The 27,301-nt window shown below is 44.4% G+C and overlaps 1 protein-coding gene across 1 annotated transcript in view; it reads right to left on the bottom strand.

Moving 5' to 3' along the window:
• The window catches only part of LOC144692683 (putative voltage-dependent R-type calcium channel subunit alpha-1E), a 902,642-nt gene that overhangs the window by 358,290 nt on the left and 517,051 nt on the right, over positions 1-27,301 (bottom strand). The window contains 5 exon segments of the mRNA XM_078561778.1: positions 2,427-2,494; positions 3,626-3,743; positions 6,529-6,601; positions 6,756-6,887; positions 17,238-17,350. Of these exon segments, the coding sequence (XP_078417904.1) occupies positions 2,427-2,494; positions 3,626-3,743; positions 6,529-6,601; positions 6,756-6,887; positions 17,238-17,350 (504 nt within the window).

Genomic DNA, 27,301 nt, shown 5'->3' with positions numbered 1-27,301 from the left:
GCAATGGCTAATGTTTAAGGAATGTATGCATGAATTACAACAATTATTCACTCCTGTCTGGTGCAAAAATAAAACCGGAAAGGTGGCTCAACCATGGATTACAAAAAAATTAAGGACAGTCTTAGCTCCAAAGAGAAGACATATACAATTACCAGAAAAAGCAGCAAGCCTGAGGATTGTGAGCAGTTTAGAATTCAGCAAAAGTGGACAAAAAGATTGATCAAGGGGAAAAGGGAGTATGAGAGTAAACTTGCAGGGAACATGAAAACTGACTGTAAAAGCTTCTATAAATATGTGAAAAGAAAAAGATTAACAAAGACAAATATAGGTTCCTTACAGCCAGAAACAGGGGAAATTATAATGGGAAACAAAGAAATGGCAGAAGAATTGAACGCATATCTTGGTCTACAGAAATTAATGGGCTTAAAGGCTGAAAAATCCCCAGGGCCTCATAATCTACATCCCAGAGTACTAAAGGAAGTGGCCCTGGAAATATTGCATGCATTGGTGGTCATCTTCCAAAATTCTATAGACTCTGGAGCAGTTCCTACAGATTGGAGGGTGGCAAATGTAACCCCACTGTTTAAAAAAGGAGAGAGAGAGAAAACAGAGAATTACAGACCAGTCAGCCTAACATCAGTAGTGGGAAAAATGCTAGAGGCTATTATGAAAGATGTGGTAACAGAACACTTGGAAAGCATTAACGGGATTAGACAAAATCACCATGGGTTTATGAAAGGGAAATCATGCTTAATTAATTGACTAGAGTTTTTTGAGGATGTACCTAATAAAATAGATAAGGAAGAAGTAGTAGATGTGGTGTATTTGGATTTCAAGAAGGCTTTTGATAAGGTCCCACATAAGAAGCTAGTGGGCAATGTTAAAGCACATGGGATTGAGGGTAATATACTGGCATGGACTGAGAATTGGTTGACAGACCAGAAACAGAGTGGGAATAGATGGGTCTTTTTCCAGATGGCAGGTGGTGACTAGTGGGGTACCACATGGATCAGTGCTTGGGCCCCAGCTATTCACAATATATATAAATTACTTGGATGAGGAAACCAAATGCAATATTTCCAAGTTTGCTGATGACACAAAACTGGGTGAGGTTGTGAGGAGGATGCAAGGAGGCTTCAGGGCAATTTAGACAAGTTGTGTGTGGGGGCAAACACATGGCAGATGCAGTATAACGTGGATAAATGTGAAGTTATATATTTTGGTGTGAAAAACAGAAAGGCAAAGTATTATTTAAACAGTGATATATTGAGAAATGTGGATGTACAAAGGGATCTGGGTGTCCTTGTACACCAGTCAACGAAGTTGACTGGAGGCAGGTGGTGACTAGTGGGGTACCACATGGATCAGTGCTTGGGCCCCAGCTATTCACAATATATATAAATTACTTGGATGAGGAAACCAAATGCAATATTTCCAAGTTTGCTGATGACGCAAAACTGGGTGAGGTTGTGAGGAGGATGCAAGGAGGCTTCAGGGCAATTTAGACAAGTTGTGTGTGGGGGCAAACACATGGCAGATGCAGTATAACGTGGATAAATGTGAAGTTATATATTTTGGTGTGAAAAACAGAAAGGCAAAGTATTATTTAAACGGTGATATAGTGGGAAATGTGGATGTACAAAGGGATCTGGGTGTCCTTGTACACCAGTCAACGAAAGTAAACAGGCAGGTGCAGCAAGCAATTAGGAAAGCAAATGGTATGTTGGCCTTCATTGTAAGAGGATTTGAGTTCAGAAGTAGGCATGTCTTACTGCAGTTATGCAGGGCCTTGGTGAGACCACACCTGGGATATTGTGTGCAGTTTTGGTCTCCCTACCTAAGAAAGGGTATACTCACCATAGGGGGAGTGCAGCAAAGGTTCATTAGGCTAATACCAGGGATGGCAAGACTGTCGTATGAGGAGAGATTGGTTCAACTGGGCCTGTATTCAATGGAGTTTAGAAGAATGAGAGGGGATCTGATTGAAATGTATAAAATTCTAACAGAGCTAGAGAGACTGGATGCAGGGAGGATGTTTCTCTTGGTTGGGGAGTCTAGGACTAGGGGTCACAGTCTCAGGATATGGGGCAGGTCATTTAGGACTGAGATGAGGAAATATTTCTTCACTCAGAGTGTGGTGAACCTGTGGAATTCTCTAACACAGAGGCAGTGGAGGCCGGGTCACTGAGTACATTCAAGAAAGAAATTGATAATTTTTTGGATGTTAGGGGCATCAAGGGGTATGGAGAGAAAGTGGGAATATGGCATTGAATTAGAGGATCAGCCATGATCATATTGAATTGCATTTCATATTGTAGGCTCAAAGGGCTGAAAGGCCTTAGTTTCTGTGTAATCTATGTTCCCCAATTTGATCAAGTTGATTCAAAGCAGACAGTAATACCAATAGAGAAATGTGATTATTGTACCTTTGTTAACTCCTGGGCATTTGCCAGATTATCGACAGCGATAGCCAAGAAGACATTCAGCAAGGTGTCTTTACAGCAGGGTTAAGGAAGAGAGAAACTGTGTCCTATCACACACTATCCACCTGAGCAGACAATGACAGTTCTTACTGGAAAGGTTCCACCTTATTACAGGCAGTGGCAAAGCAATACCTGGTTAACCTTTGAGGACTGGGCTCTGCTTAACAAACTGGCAGATCAGATGCCAAACAGCAGGAAGGATGGCTGCCATGGAGTTTCAACGGCCCGGTCGATCACGATTCCCTAAACTCCGGCATAAATCCCGGAATCCCAAGTGACAAGAGTGGAAGTAGATTTCCACTGGCAGCATCCATCCGGGGCAGTGATTGGTCAGCACTACGCCCTTTTACAGAGCATGAAGCAGGCGCAACGAAGAACAACTGAAAATTGGAATGGATCAAATCCATCACATATACTTTTCAGGCACATCACAGAATTGGATAGTTGAAATTTATGACCAGCAGAGGCTGTTCCTTCCATTGTGACTTCATTTTAAAATCTGTCCTGATGCATGCAAGACAAAAAACTTCAACAGCTTTTCTCTTTACCCAACAATAGCCAGGTTTGGTACTACTGTGTGGCTATTTATTTCTATTTATCCTTTTGAACCTGCTTTGTCTCTAATTCACCCTGCTTCCTTTTCTATTGTTCCTCCTTTTGATTATCAATCCATACATCTCCTTGATGAAGGAGTCAGACAGTTGGTTGCAGCAGTCACCGAGCTCTCAGACGTCCCTTGTCCATTATCAGGTCAAACCTCCAGCAATGTGTGATGCAAAATATTATTCAATCTTAAAGGTGCAAGAAAACTCTAACACGGCAGACTGCGAGGAGTCAATTCTCCAACTAATTTTGGGCAATATTTTGGACTGGTGCCTTCAACGGTATGGTTATCATGACTCTGTGGCCTATCAGTTCGATGCTGCCTCTACCACTAGCAATCTTGAGGCAGAGCACTCTGAATCAGTGAGCAATCAATGCAGTTTGAAGAAAATTCTAGAAATTTCTCTCACGCTAGCAAGCTTGTCTGAGCCTGTCCAAATTTTAGAAAGAGCGCCAAGCATGTGAGTACAACATGGATACAGCCAAGCCACAAAATAAAGACCGGAGTGAACAGGACATTGAACCCAGTAAAAGGATACAGTTTCCAAAGAGAGTCAGGACAATAAAATACACAGATGACCACATTCCCGATTTCACACCTCCCTGTGATTTTATCCCGTTGTACATCACCTCATTCCAATCCTCACCTGTTAAAATCTGAAGGAAAAAGAGTCCAAATTAGGCTGCAGAGGCAAATCTAATAAGGGAAGAAATCAAACAATGAAATAATGGTAAAGAGCAAAAAAACCATTGTTCCAACACCCGAGTCACAGTTCGAAACAGAAATGGGGTTTCCAGGTGGGAACCAGTCACTCCTTAACCTTTCATGGGTTAAACATCTGCACCAGGCACTGTCTGGTGTTAAACATCTGCACCAAGCACTGTCTGGTGTTAAACATCTGCACCAGGCACTGTCTGGTGTTAAACATCTGCACCAGGCACTGCCTGGTGTTAAACATCTGCACCAGGCACTGTCTGGTGTTAAACATCTGCACCAGGCACTGTCTGGTGTTAAACATCTGCACCAGACACTGTCTGGTGTTAAACATCTGCACCAGGCACTGTCTGGTGTTAAACATCTGCACCAGGCACTGTCTGGTGTTAAGCATCTGCACCAGGCACTGCCTGGTGTTAAACATTTGCACCAGGCACTGTCTGGTGTTAAACATTTGCACCAGGCACTGTCTGGTGTTAAACATCTGCACCAGGCACTGTCTGGTGTTAAACATCTGCACCAGGCACTGTCTGGTGTTAAACATCTGCACCAGGCACTATCTGGTGTTAAACATCTGCACCAGGTACTGTCTGGTGTTAAACATCTGCACCAGGCACTGTCTGGTGTTAAACATCTGCACCAGGCACTATCTGGTGTTAAACATCTGCACCAGGCACTGTCTGGTGTTAAACATTTGCACCAGGCACTATCTGGTGTTAAACATCTGCACCAGGCACTGTCTGGTGTTAAACATCTGCACCAGGCACTGTCTGGTGTTAAACATCTACACCAGGCACTATCTGGTGTTAAACATCTGCACCAGGCACTGTCTGGTGTTAATCATCTGCACCAGGCACTGTCTGGTGTTAATCATCTTCACCACTCACTGTCTGGTGTTAAACATCTTCACCTCTCACTGCCTCATGTTAAACATCTTCACCAGTCACTGCCTCATGTTAAATATCTTCACCTCTCACTGGCTAATGCAAAAAGTTGTCATCACTCACTGTCGACTGTTAAAACACCTTCAAAAGTCATTGTCTAGTGCTAAATACCTTCACCACTCAGTGACTAGTGTTAAACATCTTCACCACTAACTAGCGTTAAACATTTTCACCACTCACTGCCTAATGTTAAACATCTTCATCACTCATTGTCTGGTGTTAAAATCTTCAATATTCACTGTCTAGGTTAAACTCACTAACTAGGTTAAACATCTTTGCCATTCACTGGCTAGTTTTAAGCATCGTCACCACTCACGTTCTAGTATTAAACATCTTCACCAGTCACTGACTAGTGTTAAACATCTACACCAGGCACCGTCTGGTATTAAATATCTTCACCAGTCACTGACTAGTGTTAAACATCTTCACCACATACTGATTAGTTTAAAAAATCTTCACCACTCATTGACTGGTGATAAACATCTTCAACTCTCACTGTCTAGCGTAAACATCTTTACCACTCATTTTCTAGTCTTAAACCTCTTTACCACTCACTGACTAGTGTGAAACATCTTTGCCATTCACTGGCTAGTTTTAAGCATCGTCACCACTCACGTTCTAGTATTAAACATCTTCACCAGTCACTGACTAGTGTTAAACATCTACACCAGGCACCGTCTGGTATTAAATATCTTCACCAGTCACTGACTAGTGTTAAACATCTTCACCACATACTGATTAGTTTAAAAAATCTTCACCACTCATTGACTGATGATAAACATCTTCAACTCTCACTGTCTAGCGTAAACATCTTTACCACTCATTTTCTAGTCTTAAACCTCTTTACCGCTCACTGACTAGTGTTAAACATCCTTACCACTCACTGACTAGTCTTAAACATCTTTGCCATTCTCTAACTAGTTTTAAACATTTCCACCACTCACTATCTAGTGCTAAGTATCTTCACCACTCACTGACTAGTGTTAAACATCTTCACTTGCTGTGTAGTGTTAAACCACTTCACCACTCTCAGTCTAATGTTAAACATCTTCATCACTAAATGACTAGTGTTAAACATCTTTACTACATACTATCTGATGTTCAACATCTTCACCCCTCACTGACGAGTGTTAAACATCTTCACTACATACTATCTGGTGTTAAAAATCTTCATCACTCACTGTCTGGTGTTAAATATCTTCACCATTCATTTTCTAGTCTTAAACCTCTTCACCACTCACTGGCTCATGCTAATTATCTTCACCAGTCACTGACTATTGTTATACATCTTCACCACTCACTCACTGGTGTTAAACATCTGCATGTCTCGATGTCTAGTGTTAAACATCTCCACCATTCACTGTCCAGCATTATACACCTTCACAGCTCACTGCCTAGTGTTAAACATCTTCACCAGTCACTGTCTAGTGTTAAACTTCTGCACCATTCACTGACTCATTTTAAACATCTTCACTACACACTGTCTTGTGCTAAATTTCTTCACCACTCACTAGCTAGTGTTAAACATCTCCAGCACTCACTGACTGGTGTTACACACCATCATCATTCACTGTCCAGTGTTAAATATCATCACCACTCACTGTCCTGGTGTTACTTGGCTACACGTATATATTACCAAGTGTTACACACAAAGGGAGAATTTTGTTCATCAGCCGAATTCCCGAATTGTACGCTTGCTTCCTTCTGCAATTCTCTCTCACCTCTTTGATCTCACCATTCACACATGGATATGGTTCGGATTTAATGTGCTGCTTCCTCGTACCTGAAACACTGTGATGATTGCTGCAGGAAAGGTGTCAAAGTTGGTTGGCGGGGTCCCATCCTCAAAGTTGAATCTGCCGTGGAAATGAAGAGGTGAAATGGTCTGATGCGGCCCTTGTGATGAAACAATCACATCTTGCATTTCGACATCTTAAAATTAAAACAGCGAGTAGAGTGGACCAAGCTGGGCTGATCTATCAACGAACAAACTGTGCAGGTGATACTCACTGACCACCAAACAGCTGCATTCCCAGCAGAGCAAACACAACGATGAAGAGGAACAGGAGGAAGAGGAGGCTGATGATGGATTTCATTGAACTCATTAAGGAAACTACCAGGTTCCGCAGAGAGGCCCAGTACCTGAGGAACAACAAGTGAGGGCATTAACAGAGATCAGCACAGCACAGAGGAAATCATAAAAAACACAGAGCTGGTGCCAGCGTATGTCTGTCTGTCAGGAAGCAGCGAGGAGCTGGTTTCAGTGTCTGTCAGGAGGTTTCAGTGTCTGTCAGGAAGCAGCAAGGAGCTGGTTTCAGTGTCTGTCAGGAGGTTTCAGTGTCTGTCAGGAAGCAGCAAGGAGCTGGTTTCAGTGTCTGTCAGGAGGTTTCAGTGTCTGTCAGGAAGCAGCGAGGAGCTGGTTTCAGTGTCTGTCAGGAGGTTTCAGTGTCTGTCAGGAAGCAGCAAGGAGCTGGTTTCAGTGTCTGTCAGGAGGTTTCAGTGTCTGTCAGGAAGAAGCGAGGAGCTGGTTTCAGTGTCTGTCAGGAGGTTTCAGTATCTGTCAGGAAGCAGTGAGGAGCTGGTTTCAGTGTCTGTCAGGAGGTTTCAGTGTCTGTCAGGAGGTTTCAGTGTCTGTCAGGAAGCAGCGAGGAGCTGGTTTCAGTGTCTGTCAGGAGGTTTCAGTGTCTGTCAGGAAGCAGCGGGGAGCTGGTTTCAGTGTCTGTCAGGAAGCAGCGAGGAGCTGGTTTTAGTGTCTGTCAGGAGGTTTCAGTGTCTGTCAGGAAGCAGCGAGGAGCTGGTTTCAGTGTCTGTCAGGAAGCAGCGGGGAGCTGGTTTCAGTGTCTGTCAGGAAGCAGCAAGGAGCTGGTTTCAGTGTCTGTCAGGAGGTTTCAGTGTCTGTCAGGAAGCAGCGAGGAGCTGGTTTCAGTGTCTGTCAGGAGGTTTCAGTATCTGTCAGGAAGCAGTGAGGAGCTGGTTTCAGTGTCTGTCAGGAGGTTTCAGTGTCTGTCAGGAAGCAGTGAGGAGCTGGTTTCAGTGTCTGTCAGGAGGTTTCAGTGTCTGTCAGGAGGTTTCAGTGTCTGTCAGGAAGCAGCGGGGAGCTGGTTTCAGTGTCTGTCAGGAGGTTTCAGTGTCTGTCAGGAAGCAGCGAGGAGCTGGTTTCAGTGTCTGTCAGGAGGTTTCAGTGTCTGTCAGGAAGCAGCGAGGAGCTGGTTTCAGTGTCTGTCAGAAGGTTTCAGTGTCTGTCAGGAAGCAGCGAGGAGCTGGTTTCAGTGTCTGTCAGGAGGTTTCAGTGTCTGTCAGGAAGCAGCGAGGAGCTGGTTTCAGTGTCTGTTAGGAGGTTTCAGTATCTGTCAGGAAGCAGCGAGGAGCTGGTTTTAGTGTCTGTCAGGAGGTTTCAGTGTCTGTCAGGAAGCAGCGGGGAGCTGGTTTCAGTGTCTGTCAGGAAGCAGCGAGGAGCTGGTTTTAGTGTCTGTCAGGAGGTTTCAGTGTCTGTCAGGAAGCAGCGAGGAGCTGGTTTCAGTGTCTGTCAGGAAGCAGCGGGGAGCTGGTTTCAGTGTCTGTCAGGAAGCAGCAAGGAGCTGGTTTCAGTGTCTGTCAGGAGGTTTCAGTGTCTGTCAGGAAGCAGCGAGGAGCTGGTTTCAGTGTCTGTCAGGAGGTTTCAGTATCTGTCAGGAAGCAGCGAGGAGCTGGTTTTAGTGTCTGTCAGGAGGTTTCAGTGTCTGTCAGGAAGCAGCGAGGAGCTGGTTTCAGTGTCTGTCAGGAGGTTTCAGTGTCTGTCAGGAAGCAGTGAGGAGCTGGTTTCAGTGTCTGTCAGGAGGTTTCAGTGTCTGTCAGGAAGCAGTGAGGAGCTGGTTTCAGTGTCTGTCAGGAGGTTTCAGTGTCTGTCAGGAAGCAGCGGGGAGCTGGTTTCAGTGTCTGTCAGGAGGTTTCAGTGTCTGTCAGGAAGCAGCGAGGAGCTGGTTTCAGTGTCTGTCAGGAGGTTTCAGTGTCTGTCAGGAAGCAGCGAGGAGCTGGTTTCAGTGTCTGTCAGAAGGTTTCAGTGTCTGTCAGGAAGCAGCGAGGAGCTGGTTTCAGTGTCTGTCAGGAAGCAGCGAGGAGCTGGTTTCAGTGTCTGTCAGGAGGTTTCAGTGTCTGTCAGGAAGCAGCGAGGAGCTGGTTTCAGTGTCTGTCAGGAGGTTTCAGTGTCTGTCAGGAAGCAGCGGGGAGCTGGTTTCAGTGTCTGTCAGGAGGTTTCAGTGTCTGTCAGGAGGTTTCAGTGTCTGTCAGGAGGTTTCAGTGTCTGTCAGGAAGCAGCGAGGAGCTGGTTTCAGTGTCTGTCAGGAAGCAGCGAGGAGCTAGTTTCAGTGTCTGTCAGGAAGCAGCGAGGAGCTGGTTTCAGTGTCTGTCAGGAAGCAGCGAGGAGCTAGTTTCAGTGTCTGTCAGGAAGCAGCGGGGAGCTGGTTTCAGTGTCTGTCAGGAGGTTTCAGTGTCTGTCAGGAGGTTTCAGTGTCTGTCAGGAAGCAGTGAGGAGCTGGTTTCAGTGTCTGTCAGAAGGTTTCAGTGTCTGTCAGGAGGTTTCAGTGTCTGTCAGGAAGCAGCGAGGAGCTAGTTTCAGTGTCTGTCAGGAGGTTTCAGTGTCTGTCAGGAAGCAGCGAGGAGCTGGTTTCAGTGTCTGTCAGGAGGTTTCAGTGTCTGTCAGGAGGTTTCAGTGTCTGTCAGGAAGCAGCGAGGAGCTGGTTTCAGTGTCTGTCAGGAAGCAGCGAGGAGCTGGTTTCAGTGTCTGTCAGGAAGCAGCGAGGAGCTGGTTTCAGTGTCTGTTAGGAGGTTTCAGTATCTGTCAGGAAGCAGCGAGGAGCTGGTTTTAGTGTCTGTCAGGAGGTTTCAGTGTCTGTCAGGAAGCAGCGGGGAGCTGGTTTCAGTGTCTGTCAGGAAGCAGCGAGGAGCTGGTTTTAGTGTCTGTCAGGAGGTTTCAGTGTCTGTCAGGAAGCAGCGAGGAGCTGGTTTCAGTGTCTGTCAGGAAGCAGCGGGGAGCTGGTTTCAGTGTCTGTCAGGAAGCAGCAAGGAGCTGGTTTCAGTGTCTGTCAGGAGGTTTCAGTGTCTGTCAGGAAGCAGCGAGGAGCTGGTTTCAGTGTCTGTCAGGAGGTTTCAGTATCTGTCAGGAAGCAGCGAGGAGCTGGTTTTAGTGTCTGTCAGGAGGTTTCAGTGTCTGTCAGGAAGCAGCGAGGAGCTGGTTTCAGTGTCTGTCAGGAGGTTTCAGTGTCTGTCAGGAAGCAGTGAGGAGCTGGTTTCAGTGTCTGTCAGGAGGTTTCAGTGTCTGTCAGGAAGCAGTGAGGAGCTGGTTTCAGTGTCTGTCAGGAGGTTTCAGTGTCTGTCAGGAGGTTTCAGTGTCTGTCAGGAAGCAGCGGGGAGCTGGTTTCAGTGTCTGTCAGGAGGTTTCAGTGTCTGTCAGGAAGCAGCGAGGAGCTGGTTTCAGTGTCTGTCAGGAGGTTTCAGTGTCTGTCAGGAAGCAGCGAGGAGCTGGTTTCAGTGTCTGTCAGAAGGTTTCAGTGTCTGTCAGGAAGCAGCGAGGAGCTGGTTTCAGTGTCTGTCAGGAAGCAGCGGGGAGCTGGTTTCAGTGTCTGTCAGGAGGTTTCAGTGTCTGTCAGGAAGCAGCGAGGAGCTGGTTTCAGTGTCTGTCAGGAGGTTTCAGTGTCTGTCAGGAAGCAGCGGGGAGCTGGTTTCAGTGTCTGTCAGGAGGTTTCAGTGTCTGTCAGGAGGTTTCAGTGTCTGTCAGGAGGTTTCAGTGTCTGTCAGGAAGCAGCGAGGAGCTGGTTTCAGTGTCTGTCAGGAAGCAGCGAGGAGCTAGTTTCAGTGTCTGTCAGGAAGCAGCGAGGAGCTGGTTTCAGTGTCTGTCAGGAAGCAGCGAGGAGCTAGTTTCAGTGTCTGTCCGGAAGCAGCGGGGAGCTGGTTTCAGTGTCTGTCAGGAGGTTTCAGTGTCTGTCAGGAGGTTTCAGTGTCTGTCAGGAAGCAGTGAGGAGCTGGTTTCAGTGTCTGTCAGAAGGTTTCAGTGTCTGTCAGGAGGTTTCAGTGTCTGTCAGGAAGCAGCGAGGAGCTAGTTTCAGTGTCTGTCAGGAGGTTTCAGTGTCTGTCAGGAAGCAGCGAGGAGCTGGTTTCAGTGTCTGTCAGGAGGTTTCAGTGTCTGTCAGGAGGTTTCAGTGTCTGTCAGGAAGCAGCGAGGAGCTGGTTTCAGTGTCTGTCAGGAAGCAGCGAGGAGCTGGTTTCAGTGTCTGTCAGGAAGCAGCGAGGAGCTGGTTTCAGTGTCTGTCAGGAGGTTTCAGTGTCTGTCAGGAAGCAGCGAGGAGCTGGTTTCAGTGTCTGTCAGGAGGTTTCAGTGTCTGTCAGGAAGCAGCGGGGAGCTGGTTTCAGTGTCTGTCAGGAAGCAGCGAGGAGCTGATGTCATGTGTTGGGGAGGCAGCAAGGATCTGGTGGCAGTGTGGTTGAGAATCCAGTGAGAAACTGGTGTCAGCGTGTGAGAAATAGGAGCAGGAGTACGCCATTTAGCTGTTTGAGTCTATTCCGCCATTCAATGACTGCTCAGTGGCTGAACTCCACATAGTAACCTTTGCCCCAGGCCTTTGGATAACGAAAATCTCTCAATCTCAGTTTTAGATAGATTCATTGCCGTTTGTAGAAGAGAGTTCCAAACTCCTGCTACCCTTTCCATGTAGAAGTGTTTCTGAAGCTGGCTCCTCAGTGGAGTCTGGCTCTAATTTTTATAATATGCCCTTTAGTCTGAAACTTCTGAAACAACAGGATGAGTTTCTCTCTATCTGCTCTCTTTAATATTTTGAAAACTTTGAGGAAATTACCCCTTAACCGGTTAAATTCCAGGGAATACAACCCTAGTTTGTTTAATGTCTCTTCATGATTTAAACCCTTAGAGTTCAGCTATCATCTGGTAAGCCTTTACTCCACTCGCTCCAAAGTCAATGTATCCTTCCTAAGGTCTGCTGTCAGTAATGCTCACAGTAACGAGAGGTCTGATCGGGGCTTTGTATAGGTAAAGCATCACTGCTATAATACCAGCTACCGTCAGCAAATGTATTCCCTTCCCTAAGTTATTAATAAATACAGTGAATAGCTGAGGCCCCAGTGCAAATTGTTATGGGATACCACTGGTCACACCCTGCCAATTCGAGTGCCTACCCATTGTCCACTCTGTCTCCTGCTGTAGATCAATATTTTTCTTTCAATTCCACGAGCTTCAGCTTGAGCTAACAGTTTTTTGAGGGCCTTCAGCAAATACCTTCTAAAAGTCCATATAAAGACTATCAGAGACATTCCCCTGTCCATTACTTCAGTCACCTCTTTAAGAAGTTCCAGCAGCTTGGTCAGATATAACCCACCCGTTACAGATCTATGCTGGCTCTCTCTGATCAGCTGAAAACTCTCCATGTGTTCAGTCACCTTATCCTTAATTATGGACTCCAGTAACAACTGATATTAGACTAACTGTCTATAATGCCCCGGTTTCCCTCTCTCACCTTTCTTAAATAGAAGAGTGATATGTACAATTTTTCCAATTTCCAATCATGAGAGCTGTGGAAGATTATAGTTCAGACATCTACAATGTCCCCACTGACTTCCTTTAAAACCCAGGAATGGAAACCATCTGATCCTGGGGATTCATCACTCTTTAGTGTCATTATTTTCTCCATCACTGTTATGTTATTTACATTATGTTGTACTCTGGGTTCTTTAGATGTCTTAATGTTGAGATCTTGAGAGTTGCATAGTAAACATGAACACTTTATTGTTAACCTTTTAACTATTTACAGATCCCAGGTTATTGTCATATATGGTGCTGTAACCTCCAAGCAGGCTGGTTCTAGAGTGTTCTCTCGAGACTGTTCTCTCAGTCCATTACCATGTGACTCTATACATCATACCGTGGGTGGTGCTATGCTTCAATCCCACATTAACCCTTGCCCTGCAAGCACCATTACATTATAATGGCACACAGGCACATACAACATCATACAACATCCCACCTTCTTCTCGAAAGAAAACTTTCCTTTCTAATGGAATATATCTATTTGTAATAGAATCTTTACTTGCTATCCCTGCTCCCCCATCTCAAGTCTCTGACTTTATAAATTCAGATGGTCTTGAGGTTTGACAGTTCTTCCACATCTGGGTCTGTCTCATTTGGACAAATGGTTGTCGTACTCTATGTTTCTGGTACTTGGCTATCTCCATTTGATTCACTTTTTCTGCTCCTTCAAGTTGCGTTTCTCTTTAATAACAACTTGTCTGCTTTTCTCGGACACTGTGGGTTTGTCCCGCTCCTTCCAAGGGGAATGTTCACTCCGTTCATTCCTGGAGTGGACTCAAATTTCCTTTTCCCATCGTGTCCACCATGTTCTCGCTGGATGCATACATTTTGCAAATGGAACCTTCATTTCCACTTGTTTCACAATCTCAGACAAACATTTGTGTGCTGCTTTATTTTCATATCAGCTTGCAAGTTTATGAATCTTCTCATTCAGCTCAATGGTTCTCAGTACATCTGAGACATCCACTGCTCTTTCCTCTTCTAGTGTCTTGTGCTTCAGTGTCAGTTTTACATTTTCCAATCTCATTTCTGTCTTTTCTTTCTCTGCCTACAACAGAATTTGTCCTCGTCCTTAATTTTTGATTCACTGTTGGCCAGGTCTGTCTCCAGTAAAGTCTTAATCTGTTGCAGCTCATGACTTCATTGTCCACTCAGTTTGGAAAGTTCTACGGCTTTTCCTTTCCATGCCTCCTCTTTTCCATTGAACTGCTTCTTCAGCTCTTCAGTCTGTCCTCCTGGAATATTGAACATTGCTGAGTCTTCTCTGCCAACTGGTTCTTCAGTTTGTTCAGAGTGACATTCCATTCATTTTCCTTCTCTCCATAATTTTCCAGAGGAATAAACTTTGACCTAAAGGATTCTTAGAAAATATGAAGGTTTGTCAACAGGTTTTCCTTTTCTTTGCGAAGCTCACTTGTTTCACTTTGATATTCCTGTAATTCATCAGAGTCACCTCGAGTTTCTTCTGCCGTGTTTCCATTCTGCTGTTTAAGACAGTCTTCATTTCTTCCTGTTGCTGAATGGTTAGAACCGTAGAAAAGTTACAGCACAGAAGGAGGCCATTCGGCCCTTCTTGTCCATGCCAGCCCAAGGACACCCAGGTGCCCTTTCTAATCCCACCTTCCTGCACCCGGCCCATAGCCCTGCAGCTTACAGCACTTAAGGTGCAGATCCAAGTACTTTTTAAAAGCGTTTGAAGTTTCTGCCTCTACCACCAACTTGGGCAGCGAATTCCAGACACCCACTACCCTCTGCGTAAAAAAGTTCTTCCTCATGTCCCCCCTACACCTTCTGCCACTTATCTTGAATCTATGTCCCCTGGTTCTAGAATTCTCCACCAAGGGAAACAATTTTATCCTGTACACTCTATCTATTCCCCTCATAATTTTTTACACTTATGCATTCCTTTTGCAATTCATCCTGAAGGACAATCAATTGTTTATTCAGCCTGTTTATTGTCTTGTTCACCTCTTGCCAGCTCACTCTGGGTTTGAGTGCATTGTTTTGTTGCTGCTGATAGTTCCATCACGGCTTTTTCTGGAGTAATATTGAATGTCCTTTTTAGTTCTTCATGTCTTTCCATGGCTATAAACTGATTCTTCTCTGCATGCTTTTTCTGGCTGCTGTTTTGCCTGGCTGTACATTTGGTTGAGTTTTCCCAACTCTTGTTTTGATTTGCCAACTATGGAATTGTGGGTCATTATTTTCTCATCTCTGAAATTTGTTTGTTCGGATCTTGAACAACTTGGTTCATTGAAGACTTCAGTTATTGTTTGTTTTCAAACTCAGCTTGAATCTTGCACTTCAAATCTTCCAGTTCAACTCTGATGCGAACATTTTCCTGTAGAACAGCTGAATTTACTTTTTGCATGTTTTTCTTCTTTTTGGCTACCTCAGATAGCTTTCCTTCATTCACAGCCATCTGTTCACTCTGCACTGCCATCTCTCTCCCTCGCCCCGGAGTCTTTTGTTGCCCTTGGCACTTTATTGGGAATTGCCCTCTCTCTCTGGGGTCCCATGTTGCCCTTAGCAGAGTTGTCTTCTTTTTCTGGGGTCTCTTGTTGCCCTCGGCAGAGTCAGTATTTGAAGCTATTTCCTGCCAATTTAGAATGCTTTTAAAACTAAGATTTTTGCATTTTGCTCTGTGCAAGAAGACATGAACCCAACTGAAAAGGGTTCCCTTTCTCTGAAACTCTGCAGGCTTTTTTTCTTTTTTTCTTACTGTGTTCCACAGGATTCTCTACTTAACTCTACCAGACTTTTCTTCAGGTTTTATTTTTAGCTCTTGTTTTATACTTGCTGCTCTCTTTCAGCTGTCCTCTGGATGCTGAGCCCTTGAGACCGCCACCTATTTTAAAATGCAAGTACAGCTTTTTTTTTTTTGCATTTTTGCTCACCATCTCATGAACTATGTCACTCAAGTGCTTATGATTTTCTGCAATGGATTTCTGCTCACTCTGGTGGATTCTTCACTTCCAAGTCTGTAGTAAAGCTTCCTCAACTTTTTCTTCAAGTTTTCTTCTTAGGTGCACATCTCTCTAGTTAGGCTTCAGTTGCTTTGAGTTTTTCATACCTTGGGATACTGTTCCAGGTTCATGCATTTAGCTGCCACCTTTTACATCAGCACAGATCACCAGGCCAGGTTATGGTACTCTCTCTGATGTGATGTCTTGTAGAAGGGACCAACTGCCAACCGTGCTGTACTGTGCTGATAGCGCTGCTATCCCACTGCTGCCAACCATGTTGTAATATGTGTTCTTTAGGTGCCTCAGTGATGAAATCTTGAGACTTGTACATTTAAACATGTACCCTTTATTGTTAACTTTTAACTATTTACAGATCCCAGGTTACTATCATGCATGGTGCTGTTTCTCCATGCCTGCTGCTTTCAGAGTGTTCTTTCTAGACTGCTCTCACAGTCTATTACCATGTGACTCTATACATCATACTGTGGGTGGTGCTATTCTCCAGTCCCACATTAATCCTGGCTCTGCTTAGCACCTTTACATTACAATGGTATGCAGGCTCATACAACATCAAACAACACATTAATGTTGAGGTTCTGTCCGATTCAATATTAGTTCCCTTGGGATGTCTGACTTGTTGACCACTTCCTCCCCTGTAAATACTGATGCAGGGTAAATAACTATTCAACATGCCTGCCATTTCCTTACTTTCATTGACAATGTCACCATGCTCATTTTTCAAGTAGCCCACATTCCTCCTGACCACCCTCTTTTCCTCATAGAATTGCCAATGGATTTTGTGTTGATTTTAATTCCCTTGCAAGTTTTATTTTTCATACCCTCTTTTTGTGCCTCTGTATCTGTTTAGATACTCATTGCTCTTCTCTGTATCTTTCCCATTCACCAGGGTCTGTGCTATTTTTTGCAATTTTGTCTGATGAATCTTTTAGTTTTATGTTGTCTTTTACCTCCTCAGTTTTCCATGGCTGTATTTTTGGGTAAGTAGAGCTCTTGTCCCTTAGGGGTATTAACTGGTTCTGTATCACATTAAATTATTTTTTTGAACACCTCTCACTGATCTTCTGTCATTTTCCCCATTATCAGATTTGCTCAGTTTATTGTGGACTATCTCTGTCTCATCCTATTGAAGTCAGCCTTACCTAAAGCTAGAATCCTAATAGCTGTTTCATGTTCCTCCCTTTCAGACACTGCATTGAATCGATTATATTAAGATATCAATATATAAATGTTCACACACCATCCGGCTGTTCACTAAATGTGCCTCATTCCTCATTATTAAATCTGATACGACCTGCCCCCTGCTGGTTCAGGGGCATATTGCTGCAGAAAGCTACTCCAAACACGGTCTAGAAATTCACTCCCTTTCTAACAATTGTTTGTTTGGTTACTGCAATCTGTATGGAAGTTAAAATCCCCCATTAAACCCACTCTGCCTTTACTACATGCTTGTCTAATCTCTGCGTTTATACAATCTACCACTTCACAGCTGCTAACAGGGGCCCTGTACACAACTCCCTCTACTGACTGAAACCCTTTTCTATTTCTTAATTCCATCCATAAAGTCTCCACTACCTGCTCACCCCCCATTTTATTCTCTCTTTTCATTGAAGTGATTTCATCCTTAATCACTGATGCCACTCCTCTCACTCTCCCATTTCCCCAATCTTTCCTGGCGATATTATAAATCTGGCGTAACCACCTGGCAGCCATGCCTCAACAATGGTTACCATATCATAGCCTCTAGTGAGAAACTGGTGCCTGTGTGTGTATACAGTTGAAGCTAGCATAAGTGTGTGAGGAAACACTGAGGAGGTGGTGCCAGTGTGTGTGACCCTGTGGACAGAAAGTGCCAGTATGTTGGGGAACCAGTAGGAGGAGAGAACACCAATGTGTGTGGGTCTGAGACCTGTCACTGTTCTCATCCGTACTTACTTTGTGACCTTAAAAATCCTGAGCAGTCGCAGTGCACGAAGTACGCTAATCCCGAATGACGTCTCCGGGCGAATCATCGTCCAAACCACATCAAATATACTACCGATAATAACCTGCCAAGCACAGGACAGAGTTACAACTACAAACTGGGATACAAGTTCAGCTACAATTTGGGTTATAGACTGGGATAAAGCCTGGATTTTAGTAATGAATATACACTGTGATATTGACTAAGGTACAGGCTGACATACAGGCTGGGATAAGGGCTGGAATACAGACTAGGACTATTGACTGGGATACAGGCTGGGATACAGTCTGAGATATAGACTGGGATATAGATTGCAATATAGAATGGGATATAGACTGGGATACAAATTGGGATTATGGACTGGGATATGAACTGCACTACAGGGGGTGACACGGACTGGGATAGATTGGAATCATCACAAAAAGCCGATCACGCATTGCTACAGGGGTCTAATTCTGGGCTAGACAAAATAGCAGCAATACAGGAGTCTGATACTAGTAACATTCTGCTACCAGTCCGATACCAACCAGAGATATGTATTACTACAGGAGTGTGATGCAAAACACGGCCACACAGTACACAGGGAGCTGATACCAGACAGCCACAAAACACCAGAGTTGGCTCTTAGCAGAGACAGTCGCACTGCATCACACGGGTCTGATACCAGAGACAGTCGCACTGCATCACAGGGGTCTGATACCAGAGACAGTCGCACTGCATCGCAGGGGTCTGATACCAGAGACAGTCGCACTGCATCGCAGGGGTCTGATACCTTAGACAGTCGCACTGCATCGCAGGGGTCTGATACCAGAGACAGTCGCACTGCATCACAGGGGTCTGATACCAGAGACAGTCGCACTGCATCGCAGGGGTCTGATACCAGAGACAGTCGCACTGCATCGCAGGGGTCTGATACCTTAGACAGTCGCACTGCATCGCAGGGGTCTGATACCTGAGACAGTCGCACCTCATCGCAGGGGTCTGATACCTTAGACAGTCGCACTGCATCACAGGGGTCTGATACCAGAGACAGTCGCACTGCATCGCAGGGATCTGATACCTGAGACAGTCGCACTGCATCGCAGGGGTCTGATATCAGAGGCAGTCACACAGTACTACAGGGTTTTGATATCAGAGGCAGTCACACAGTACTACAAGGTTTTGATATCAGAGGCAGTCACACAGTACTACAGGGTTTTGATATCAGAGGCAGTCACACAGTACTACAGGGTTTTGATATCAGAGGCAGTCACACAGTACTACAGGGTTTTGATATCACAGACAGTCGCACAGTACTACAGGGTTTTGATATCAGAGACAGTCGCACAGTACTACAGGGTTTTGATATCAGAGGCAGTCACACAGTACTACAGGGTTTTGATATCAGAGGCAGTCACACAGTACTACAGGGTTTTGATATCAGAGACAGTCGCACAGTACTACAGGGTTTTGATATCAGAGACAGTCGCACAGTACTACAGGGTTTTGATATCAGAGACAGTCGCACAGTACTACAGGGTTTTGATACCAGAGGCAGTCGCACAGTACTACAGGGTTTTGATATCAGAGACAGTCGCACAGTACTACAGGGTTCTGACATCAGAGACAGTCGCACGGTACTACAGGGTTTTGATATCAGAGACAGTTACACGGTACTACAGGGTTTTGATATCAGAGGCAGTCGCACAGTACTACAGGGTTTTGATATCAGAGACAGTCGCACAGTACTACAGGGTTTTGATATCAGAGACAGTCGCACAGTACTACAGGGTTTTGATATCAGAGACAGTTACACAGTACTACAGGGTTCTGATATCAGAGACAGTCGCACAGTACTACAGGGTTTTGATATCAGAGACAGTTACACAGTACTACAGGGTTCTAATACCAGAAACAGTTGCATTGTACTACAGGAGGCTGAGAAAGGCAGTCATGGTAATAGAAGGTCCTGATACCATGAAATACATTATAGTCAATTTTGATTCTGATACCAGAGACAGTGCAGATATTTTTTTAATATATTCAATCACAGGACGTCGGGGTCACTGGCTGGGCCAGCATTTATTGCCCATCTCTAATTGCCCCTTGAGAAGGCGGTGCTGAGCTGCCTTCTTGAACTGCTGCAGTCCATGTGGTGTAGGTACACCCACAGTGCAGTTAGGGAATGAGATCCAGGATTTTGATCCAACGACAGTGAAGGAACAGCGAAACATTTCAAGTCAAGATGATGAGTGACTTGGAGGAGAACTCACAGGCGGTGGTGTTCCCATCTATCTGCTGCCCTTGTCTTTTGAGGTGGTAGTGGTCGGGGCTTTGGAAGATGCTGTAGAAGGAACTACAGGGGTCTGATACAAGACAAAGGCACACAGTACATCTCTGTTCTGATATAACATACGGTCATACAGTACTACATTGATCTGGTACCAGAGGCAGTTGCACAGTGCTACAGGATTCTGATACCAGAGGCATACACAAAGTAAAGCATGAAGTGTAGAAAATAAGGTTACTGAGCTACAAACACAAATAACCCTGTGGGAATATGATGTAGTGACAATAGTGAAAATGTGGCTAAAAATTGATGAGGACTGTGTGCTTAATATTCAAGGATACAAAGTGTTCAGAAAAGATAGGGAGGGAGAAAAGGGAGCTGGGGTGACAGTACTGATTGGGGGAGAGATTGTGGTGTTGGAAGGAGGGGATGTCCGTGAGGGGGAAAAGACAGAATCCATTTGGTTAGATTCAGAAGCAAAAAGGGGATGATCACATGACTGGGGGTATTCTATAGACTCCAAATAGTGAGAGAGAGAGAAATCTGCAGGGAAATGACAGAGATGGGCAAAAACTACAGAGTGGTGATATTGTGGGGGTCTTTAATTACCCAAATATCGATTGGGATAATGTTAGAGTAAAGGGTAAAGAGGGAGATGAATTTATGAAATGTGTTCAGGAGAACTTCCTTGATCAGTATGTTCTCAGTCCAACTAGAAAGGAGGTCTTGCTGGACCTGGTGCTGGGAATGAGGTAGGCCACAGGGACAAGTGTCTGTGGGGGAGCATTTGGATAAGAGTGATCATTGTATCATAGCGTTTAGATTAATAATGGAGAAGAGCGAGCAACAATCTAAAGTAGATGGTCTAAATGGGAAAAGGGCTAATTTCAATGGGATGAGAAGGGATAAAGCCAGAGTAAAATAGAACCAAGGACTGACAGGAAAATCTATAATGGAACAATGGGGGATCTTTAAGGAGGAGATGTTTCAGGTACAGGCTAGGTACATTCCAAAAAGTGTGAAAGGAAGGGGAACCAAAGCTAAGGATCCTTGGCTGCCGAGGGAGATAGAGAATATGATGAAACAAAAAAAGGAATGTGTGTGATACACGTCAGGAGAATTCTTCAAGTGAAAAAGGATAACAGGCACTTGGAGAGATTTGAGTTAATTAAGGAGAGCCAGAACGGATTTGTAAAAGTCACATCGTGTTTGATGGAGCAAATTAAATTCTTTAATAAAGTAACAGAGAAGGCTGATGAAGGGAATGCAATACAAGCATACTAACATACGAATTAGGAACAGAAGTAAGCCATTCAGCCCCTTGAGCCTGCTCTGACACTCAATAAGATCATGGCTGAACTGATTGTGACCTCAACTCCACATTCCGCCTACCCCTAATACACTTTGACTCCCCTGTTAGTCAAGAATCTATCTACCTCTGCCTTAAAAATATTCATTGACCCAGCCTCCACTGCTCTCTGGGGAAGAGAGTTCCAAAGATTCATGACCCTCTGAGAGGAAAAATGTTGTCTCATCTCTATCATAAACGGTATTTATTTTATATTTAAATTTATATTTATAAAATTTATTTTATTTTAAATCCCTTTATTTTTAAACTGTGTCCCCTCCACTGTTTCTCTCACATGGGGAAACATCCTTTCAACATCCACCCTGCAAAGTCCCCTCAGGATCTTCTATGTTTTAGTAAGATCACCTCTCGTTCTTCTCATCTCCAATGGATCTGTTCAATTCATCCACCAGTTCCTCATTTTCCAGTATTAGTTTCCCACTCTCACTTTCTGGAGGACCAACACTCACTTTACTTGCTCTTTTCCTTTTTAAATACCTGTAGAAACCCTTGCTATCTGGTTTTATATTTCTAGCTAATTTTCTCTCGTACTCTAATTTCTCCTTCCTTATTAATCTTTTAGTAATTCTTTGCTGTTCTTTATATTCTGTCCAATCTTTTGACCTGCCGCTCATCTTTACAGAATTCTACGCTTTTTCTTTCCATTTGATACTATCTTTAACTTCCTTAATTAACCACGGATGGTCGATCCTCCCCATAGCATCATTCTTTCCCACTGCAAAGTATCTTTTCTGAGTATTCTGAAATATCTCCTTAATGGATGCTGTTTATATGGATTTTAAGAAAATGTTTGGCAAAATACCATATAAAAGGTTTATTAACAAAATTAAGGCTTCTGAAATCGGATGATCCATTGAATGCAACTGGACATAGGCTGGAAAAATAGTCAGACAAGTGGCAGATGGAATTTAATACAAAGAAGTGTGAGGTGATGCATTTTGGAAGAAGGGATAGGGAGAGGCAATATGGACTAAATGGCACAATGCTAAAGAGTGTGCAGGAACAGAGAGATCTGGAGATGCATGTGGACAGTTCTTGGAAGGTAACAGGACATATTGAGAGTGCGGTTAGTAAAGCAAGTGGGATTGGGCTTCATAACCAGAGGTATTGGGTACAAAAGCAGGGGAGATGTGCCAAACCTTTATAAAGCTCTGGTTAGGCCCCAACTAGAGTATTGTGTCCAGTTCTGGTCACCACACTTTAGGAAGGATGTGAGGGTCCTTGAGAGGGTGCGGAGGAGATTTACTGGAATGGTTCCAGGGATGAGGGATTTTAGCTACAAGGTTAGGTTGGAGAAGCTGGGGTTGTTTTCCTTGGAGCAAAGGAGATTGAGGGGGGATTTGATAGATGGGTACAAGATTAGGACAGGTTTAGATAAGGTAGACAGAAGAACACAAGAAATAGGAGTAGACCATTTGGCCCATCGAGCCTGTTCCACCATTCAATATGATCATGGCTAACCTGGGCTTCAACTCCATTTTCCCACCCGCTCCCCATATCCCTTAATTCCCTGAGATACTAAAAAGCTGTCTCTTCCCAGCCTTAAATGTATTCAACGATGGAGCATCCACAGCTCCCTGGGGTAGAGAATTCCAAAGATTCACAACCCTCTGAGTGAAGTAATTTCTCCTCATCTCAGTCCTAAATGATCGGCTCCTTATCCTGAGACTGTGACCCCGTATTTTAGATTCCCCGGCCAATGGAAACAATCTCTGTGTCCACCCTATCAAGCCTCCTCGAAATTTTGTAGATTTCAACGCGATCACCTCTAATTCTTCTAATCTCGAGAATATAAGCCCAATTTACTCAGCCTCTCATCATAGGACAACCCTTCCATCCCAGGGACCAATCTAATTAATCTTCTCTGTACCGCCTCCAGTGCAAGTATATCCTGTCTTAAATATGGAGACCAAAACTGCACCCAGTATTCCAGATGTAGTCTTACCAAAACCCTGTACGATTGCAGCAAGACTTCTTTATTTTTGTACCCCAAACCCTTTGTAATAAAGGCCAACATGCCATTTGTCTTCCTAATTGCTTGCTGTACCTGCACCTAACGTTTTAAAACAAGGAGAAACTGTTCAGATTCGCTGATGGTATAAGGACTGTCTGCACTGGAGTGCTGCTTTGAGCTGCATTAGAGTGCTTCATTTGGAGTTTGGTGAGAGATGGAGTTCGGTGAAGAGGGAAGGAGGTGATTCTTTCATTTTTTACCTTTCCTCAGGAAGAAGAGTGGCAGCCTTGGTAAGTAGGACCTGGTAAATATTTCTTCGGTCCTTAATATTCCCTAAACTAGAGGAAGTAAAAGTAAAGGGAGTGAGTTAAGGGTAAGTCACGACAGGGCAGCTCGGCCAAGTGGAATGCTCCTCATATGCGACATTCCAGTGTGCAGAGCGACCGGGTACAGGGAGTGTCTCCAGTTGCAGCTACTTGAAATCCATGTTTTGGAGCTGGAGCTCAACCTGGAGTCACTGTGGGGTATCTGCAAGGATGAGATCTTCGTGGATAGCACATACAGTGAGGTGGTCACACCGCAGATAAACAGTGCATAGGCAGAAAGAGAATGGATGGCCACCGGACAATAAAAGCACTAGGCAGGTAGTGTAGGAGTCTCCCAGTCCATCTCTTTCTCCAACAGATTTTCCATTTTGGATACTGCTGGGAGAGATGGTTTCACAGGGGAATGCAACAAGAGCCTTGTCCGTGGCACCACAAGTGGCTCAACTACAAAGGTTGGGGTGGGGGGGGGGTGGTGGGGGGGGGAGTGGGAGAGTGTAGTAATTACAGTTTTGATAAACATAGGACTGTAGCTTTAAGAATAATCCAGCACTGTAAGATCACATGATCTGTGTCAACCATTCAATTTGTAGCATGGGGAACATCCAGGAGGGAGTCCTTCTTTAGTTATAGAGTCTGGTACACACATGTAGCTGCTGCTGCTGTCCTGTAAACAAAATTCTGTGTTTCCACTATGAAAAGTTGCCTGGAAAATCAACTCTAGAACAAACTGGTGACAAGGATAAACCAGATCTGTTGCAGTCCCTTGCCCATCGACTGTGAGAATCTAAGATAATTAAGAAGAAAGGAGGATATACTCATCTGAGATGCCACAGTTTGGCAGAATCGATCCTTTTGACCCAGCCACAGATGACTGGTCTCAACATATAGAATGTCTTGAGCTCTACTTTCAAGCTAACAAAATCACGGGGAAGAAAAGAGGAGAGCGATTCTCCTAAGCATTTATGGGAGCAAGACCTACAGGACGGCCCCCAGCGCCCCTGATTCTAAGACCTTCAGTGAATTAGTAGACCTCGTTAAGGGACATTTTCAACCCAAGCCCTCAGTCACAATGCAGAGGTTCAGGTTCAATTCACGGAATAGAGTCCAGGGGACACCATTGCTACCTAAATGGCAAAATTAAAGCAACTAATGGAATATTGTGATGTCACTGAAACCCTGAATGATACACTCAGAGACCACTTGCTCTATGGCATGCAAGATGATGCTATTCAGCGAAGACTGCTGGCTGAAGTGGATCTTGGTTTCAAGAAAGCGTTAGGAATAGCATTGTAAGGGATTCACAAGCAACTCAAGGTGCACAAAATGGCACCCTTTACCTAGCTGAGCAGGAATGGTCAGCCGAAAGTGGCATGAAAAGCTGGGACTCCACCGCGAAGCGGGAAACAGCCCCCACTACCCAAAGATTTAGAGGAAACAGCTCAGCAGAAAATTCGAAAACTAATTGTTATCTATATGGAAACAATCATACTTCTAACAATAGACGATTTAAAAAGGTGGAGTGTTTTTTTTGTCACAAAAGAGGGCACATATTGAAACATTGCAAAGTGAGATTTAAACAGGCTTCCAGGCAACAAACAAAGTCCAATGAAGTCTATAGTGTAGAAGAACCAGAAGCAAACAATTCTGATATTTATTCCTTAATCAACATGAAAGTTGGGAAGACAGAGCCAATCAGTGTCACCGTCACTTTACAGGTGAATGGGAAACCCTTCAAAATGGAAGTAGACACTGGTGCTTCTACCACTGTAGTAGGAGAGCACACTTTCAGATATTCAAATGAAGATTTACAACAATTAAATTTGGAAACAGACTTCTGCCAAGTTGAAAATGTATACAGGCGAAGAAATCCAAGTAAAGAGTATTAACTGCATACCTGCTTATTATAATCACCAAACAGCACAACTACTGGTGATGGTGGTAGAAGGTGAAGGACTAAGCCTTCTAGGTCATTATTGGCTGAAAGAGATTAAATTAAACTGGTCCGAAATCTTACATTTGCGAGTAGGAGGACTACCAGAGCTGCTAAAAAAAATGACACTGTCTTCCGGGATGAACTGGGGAAAAATCAAAGGCCTACAGGCCGAGATTTACATGGACTCAGAGGCAAACTCTCACTTCTTGAAAGCGAGACCAGTACCATCGGCCCTGAGAGAGAAGGTTGACGCTGAGTTGAACCAGCTGGAGAGGCTGGGTGTCACAAAAGCGGTTCAGTTCTCAGAGTGAGCAGCACCCATAGTCCTTGTCCTTAAACCAGACCAGACCGTCCGGATCTGTGGGGACTATAAACTAACGGTCAACAGAGCAGCCAAACTGCACAGGTACCCTATTCCCAATATTGAAGACCTCTATGCCAATCTAGCAGGAGGGACAATGTATACAAAACTAGATATGAGTCACACATATCAGCAACTGGAGCTGGATGATGCCTCCAGAGAATTTATGACAATAAACACCCATAAAGGGTTATATCAATACACCTACCTGCCCTCCGATGTTTACTCGGCCTGTGCGATTTTTCAGGGGACGATGGAGGGCTTACAATGGGGACTACCTCAAGTTGTGGTCTACCTGGACGATGTACTTGATAACTGGATTCTCGAAAAAGGAACACTTGGCTAATCTGGAGGATTCCTCCCCAGCTTATCAATGGTTCTAGCCCCTCTACATTCACTGCTAAAGGAAAGCCAGCATTGGGTTTGGAAGTCACCCCAAGAAGAAGCTTTCATCAAAGTCAATCAACTCTTGCACTATTCAAATTCGTTAGCGCACTACGACCCGACAAAGGGATTGGTGCTAACCTGGGATGCGTCCCCCTATGGAGTGGGAGTGGTACAATCTTACAAGATAGATGACAGTGCAGAGATGCCAATAGGCTACGTATACAGGACACTTACCGCAGCTGAAAACAGGATATTCACAAATAGAAAAGGGAGGCCTGTCGATTATTTTTGGTGCAAAAAAAATTCCAATACATGCATGGGCGACATTTCACGATAGTATCAGACTACAAACCACTCCTGGGTCTGTTTACCGATGAAAAGGCTATCCCTCCCATAGCTTTTGCACAAATTCAAAGATGAGCCCTAATTTTAGTGGCATATGAATACACTTTTGTGCACAGACCGGGATTCACATAGCCAATGCCATTGCCCTAAGTCACCTTCCTTTGCAAGAGGACAATGAACATCTCTCAATTCCCCAAAAGATCGTATTAGCGATGCATTTCCTAGATTCCTCACCAGGCTGAAAAGAAACTGGATGAATTGTGATCCAGTCCTGTCTTGAGTGAGAGACCAAGTATTAAATGGATGGTCCCAGGAAACAGCCTCTGACGAATTGAAGCCATTTTTCAACCGAAGACACAAAATGAGCAGTCCAGATGGCATTCTATTGTGTTCACAAGGAAAGGAACCACTCTTAGTAGTGTTACGCAGTGCCCATCCAAGAATCTCACATATGAAGATGATTGCATGTTTGGTGGCCATGAATGGGTGGTGATATTGAGAAGGTGATTAAAGGTCTGCAATGCCAAGCTACAAAAGTTGCCAGTGGCAGCCCCATTATACCCATGGGAGTGGCCTGGTAGACCCTGGGTGAGATTGCAGATAGATTACGTTGATCCTTTTCTTGGAACCATGCTTTTACTGATTATAGGTGCTCATTCCAAGTGGTCAGATGTTTATGAGGTTAGGTTGCCAACATCAGGCGTTACTATAGAAAAGCTGCGCCAAAGCTTTTCTATCCATGGATTGCCAGAAGTAATCGTCTCAGATAATGGTACTGTGTTTACAAGCGCTTAATTTCAAAGATTTGTCAGTCTAAATGGTATCAACGACCTGAAGACTGCACCATACCATCTGTCATCTAATGGAGTGACAGGAAGAGCAAGACAAATTTTTAAGGTGGGAGTGAAAAAATCAACAATTGAGTCATTGGAAACCAGACATGTTCATTTCCTATTTCACTACAGAACAACCCCTCACCCCCCACACTACCACAGGAACAACACCTGCAGAGTTATTGATGATGAGGTGCCGTCTTCGAACAAGACTGAGCCTAATACTTCCCAAGTTGGAGGGGAAGGTGGAGAAAAGTCA

Source organism: Cetorhinus maximus, chromosome 17, assembly GCF_964194155.1.
Source record: "Cetorhinus maximus chromosome 17, sCetMax3.hap1.1, whole genome shotgun sequence".
NCBI lineage: Eukaryota > Metazoa > Chordata > Chondrichthyes > Lamniformes > Cetorhinidae > Cetorhinus > Cetorhinus maximus.
This window is presented reverse-complemented; position numbering and strand designations above follow the sequence as displayed.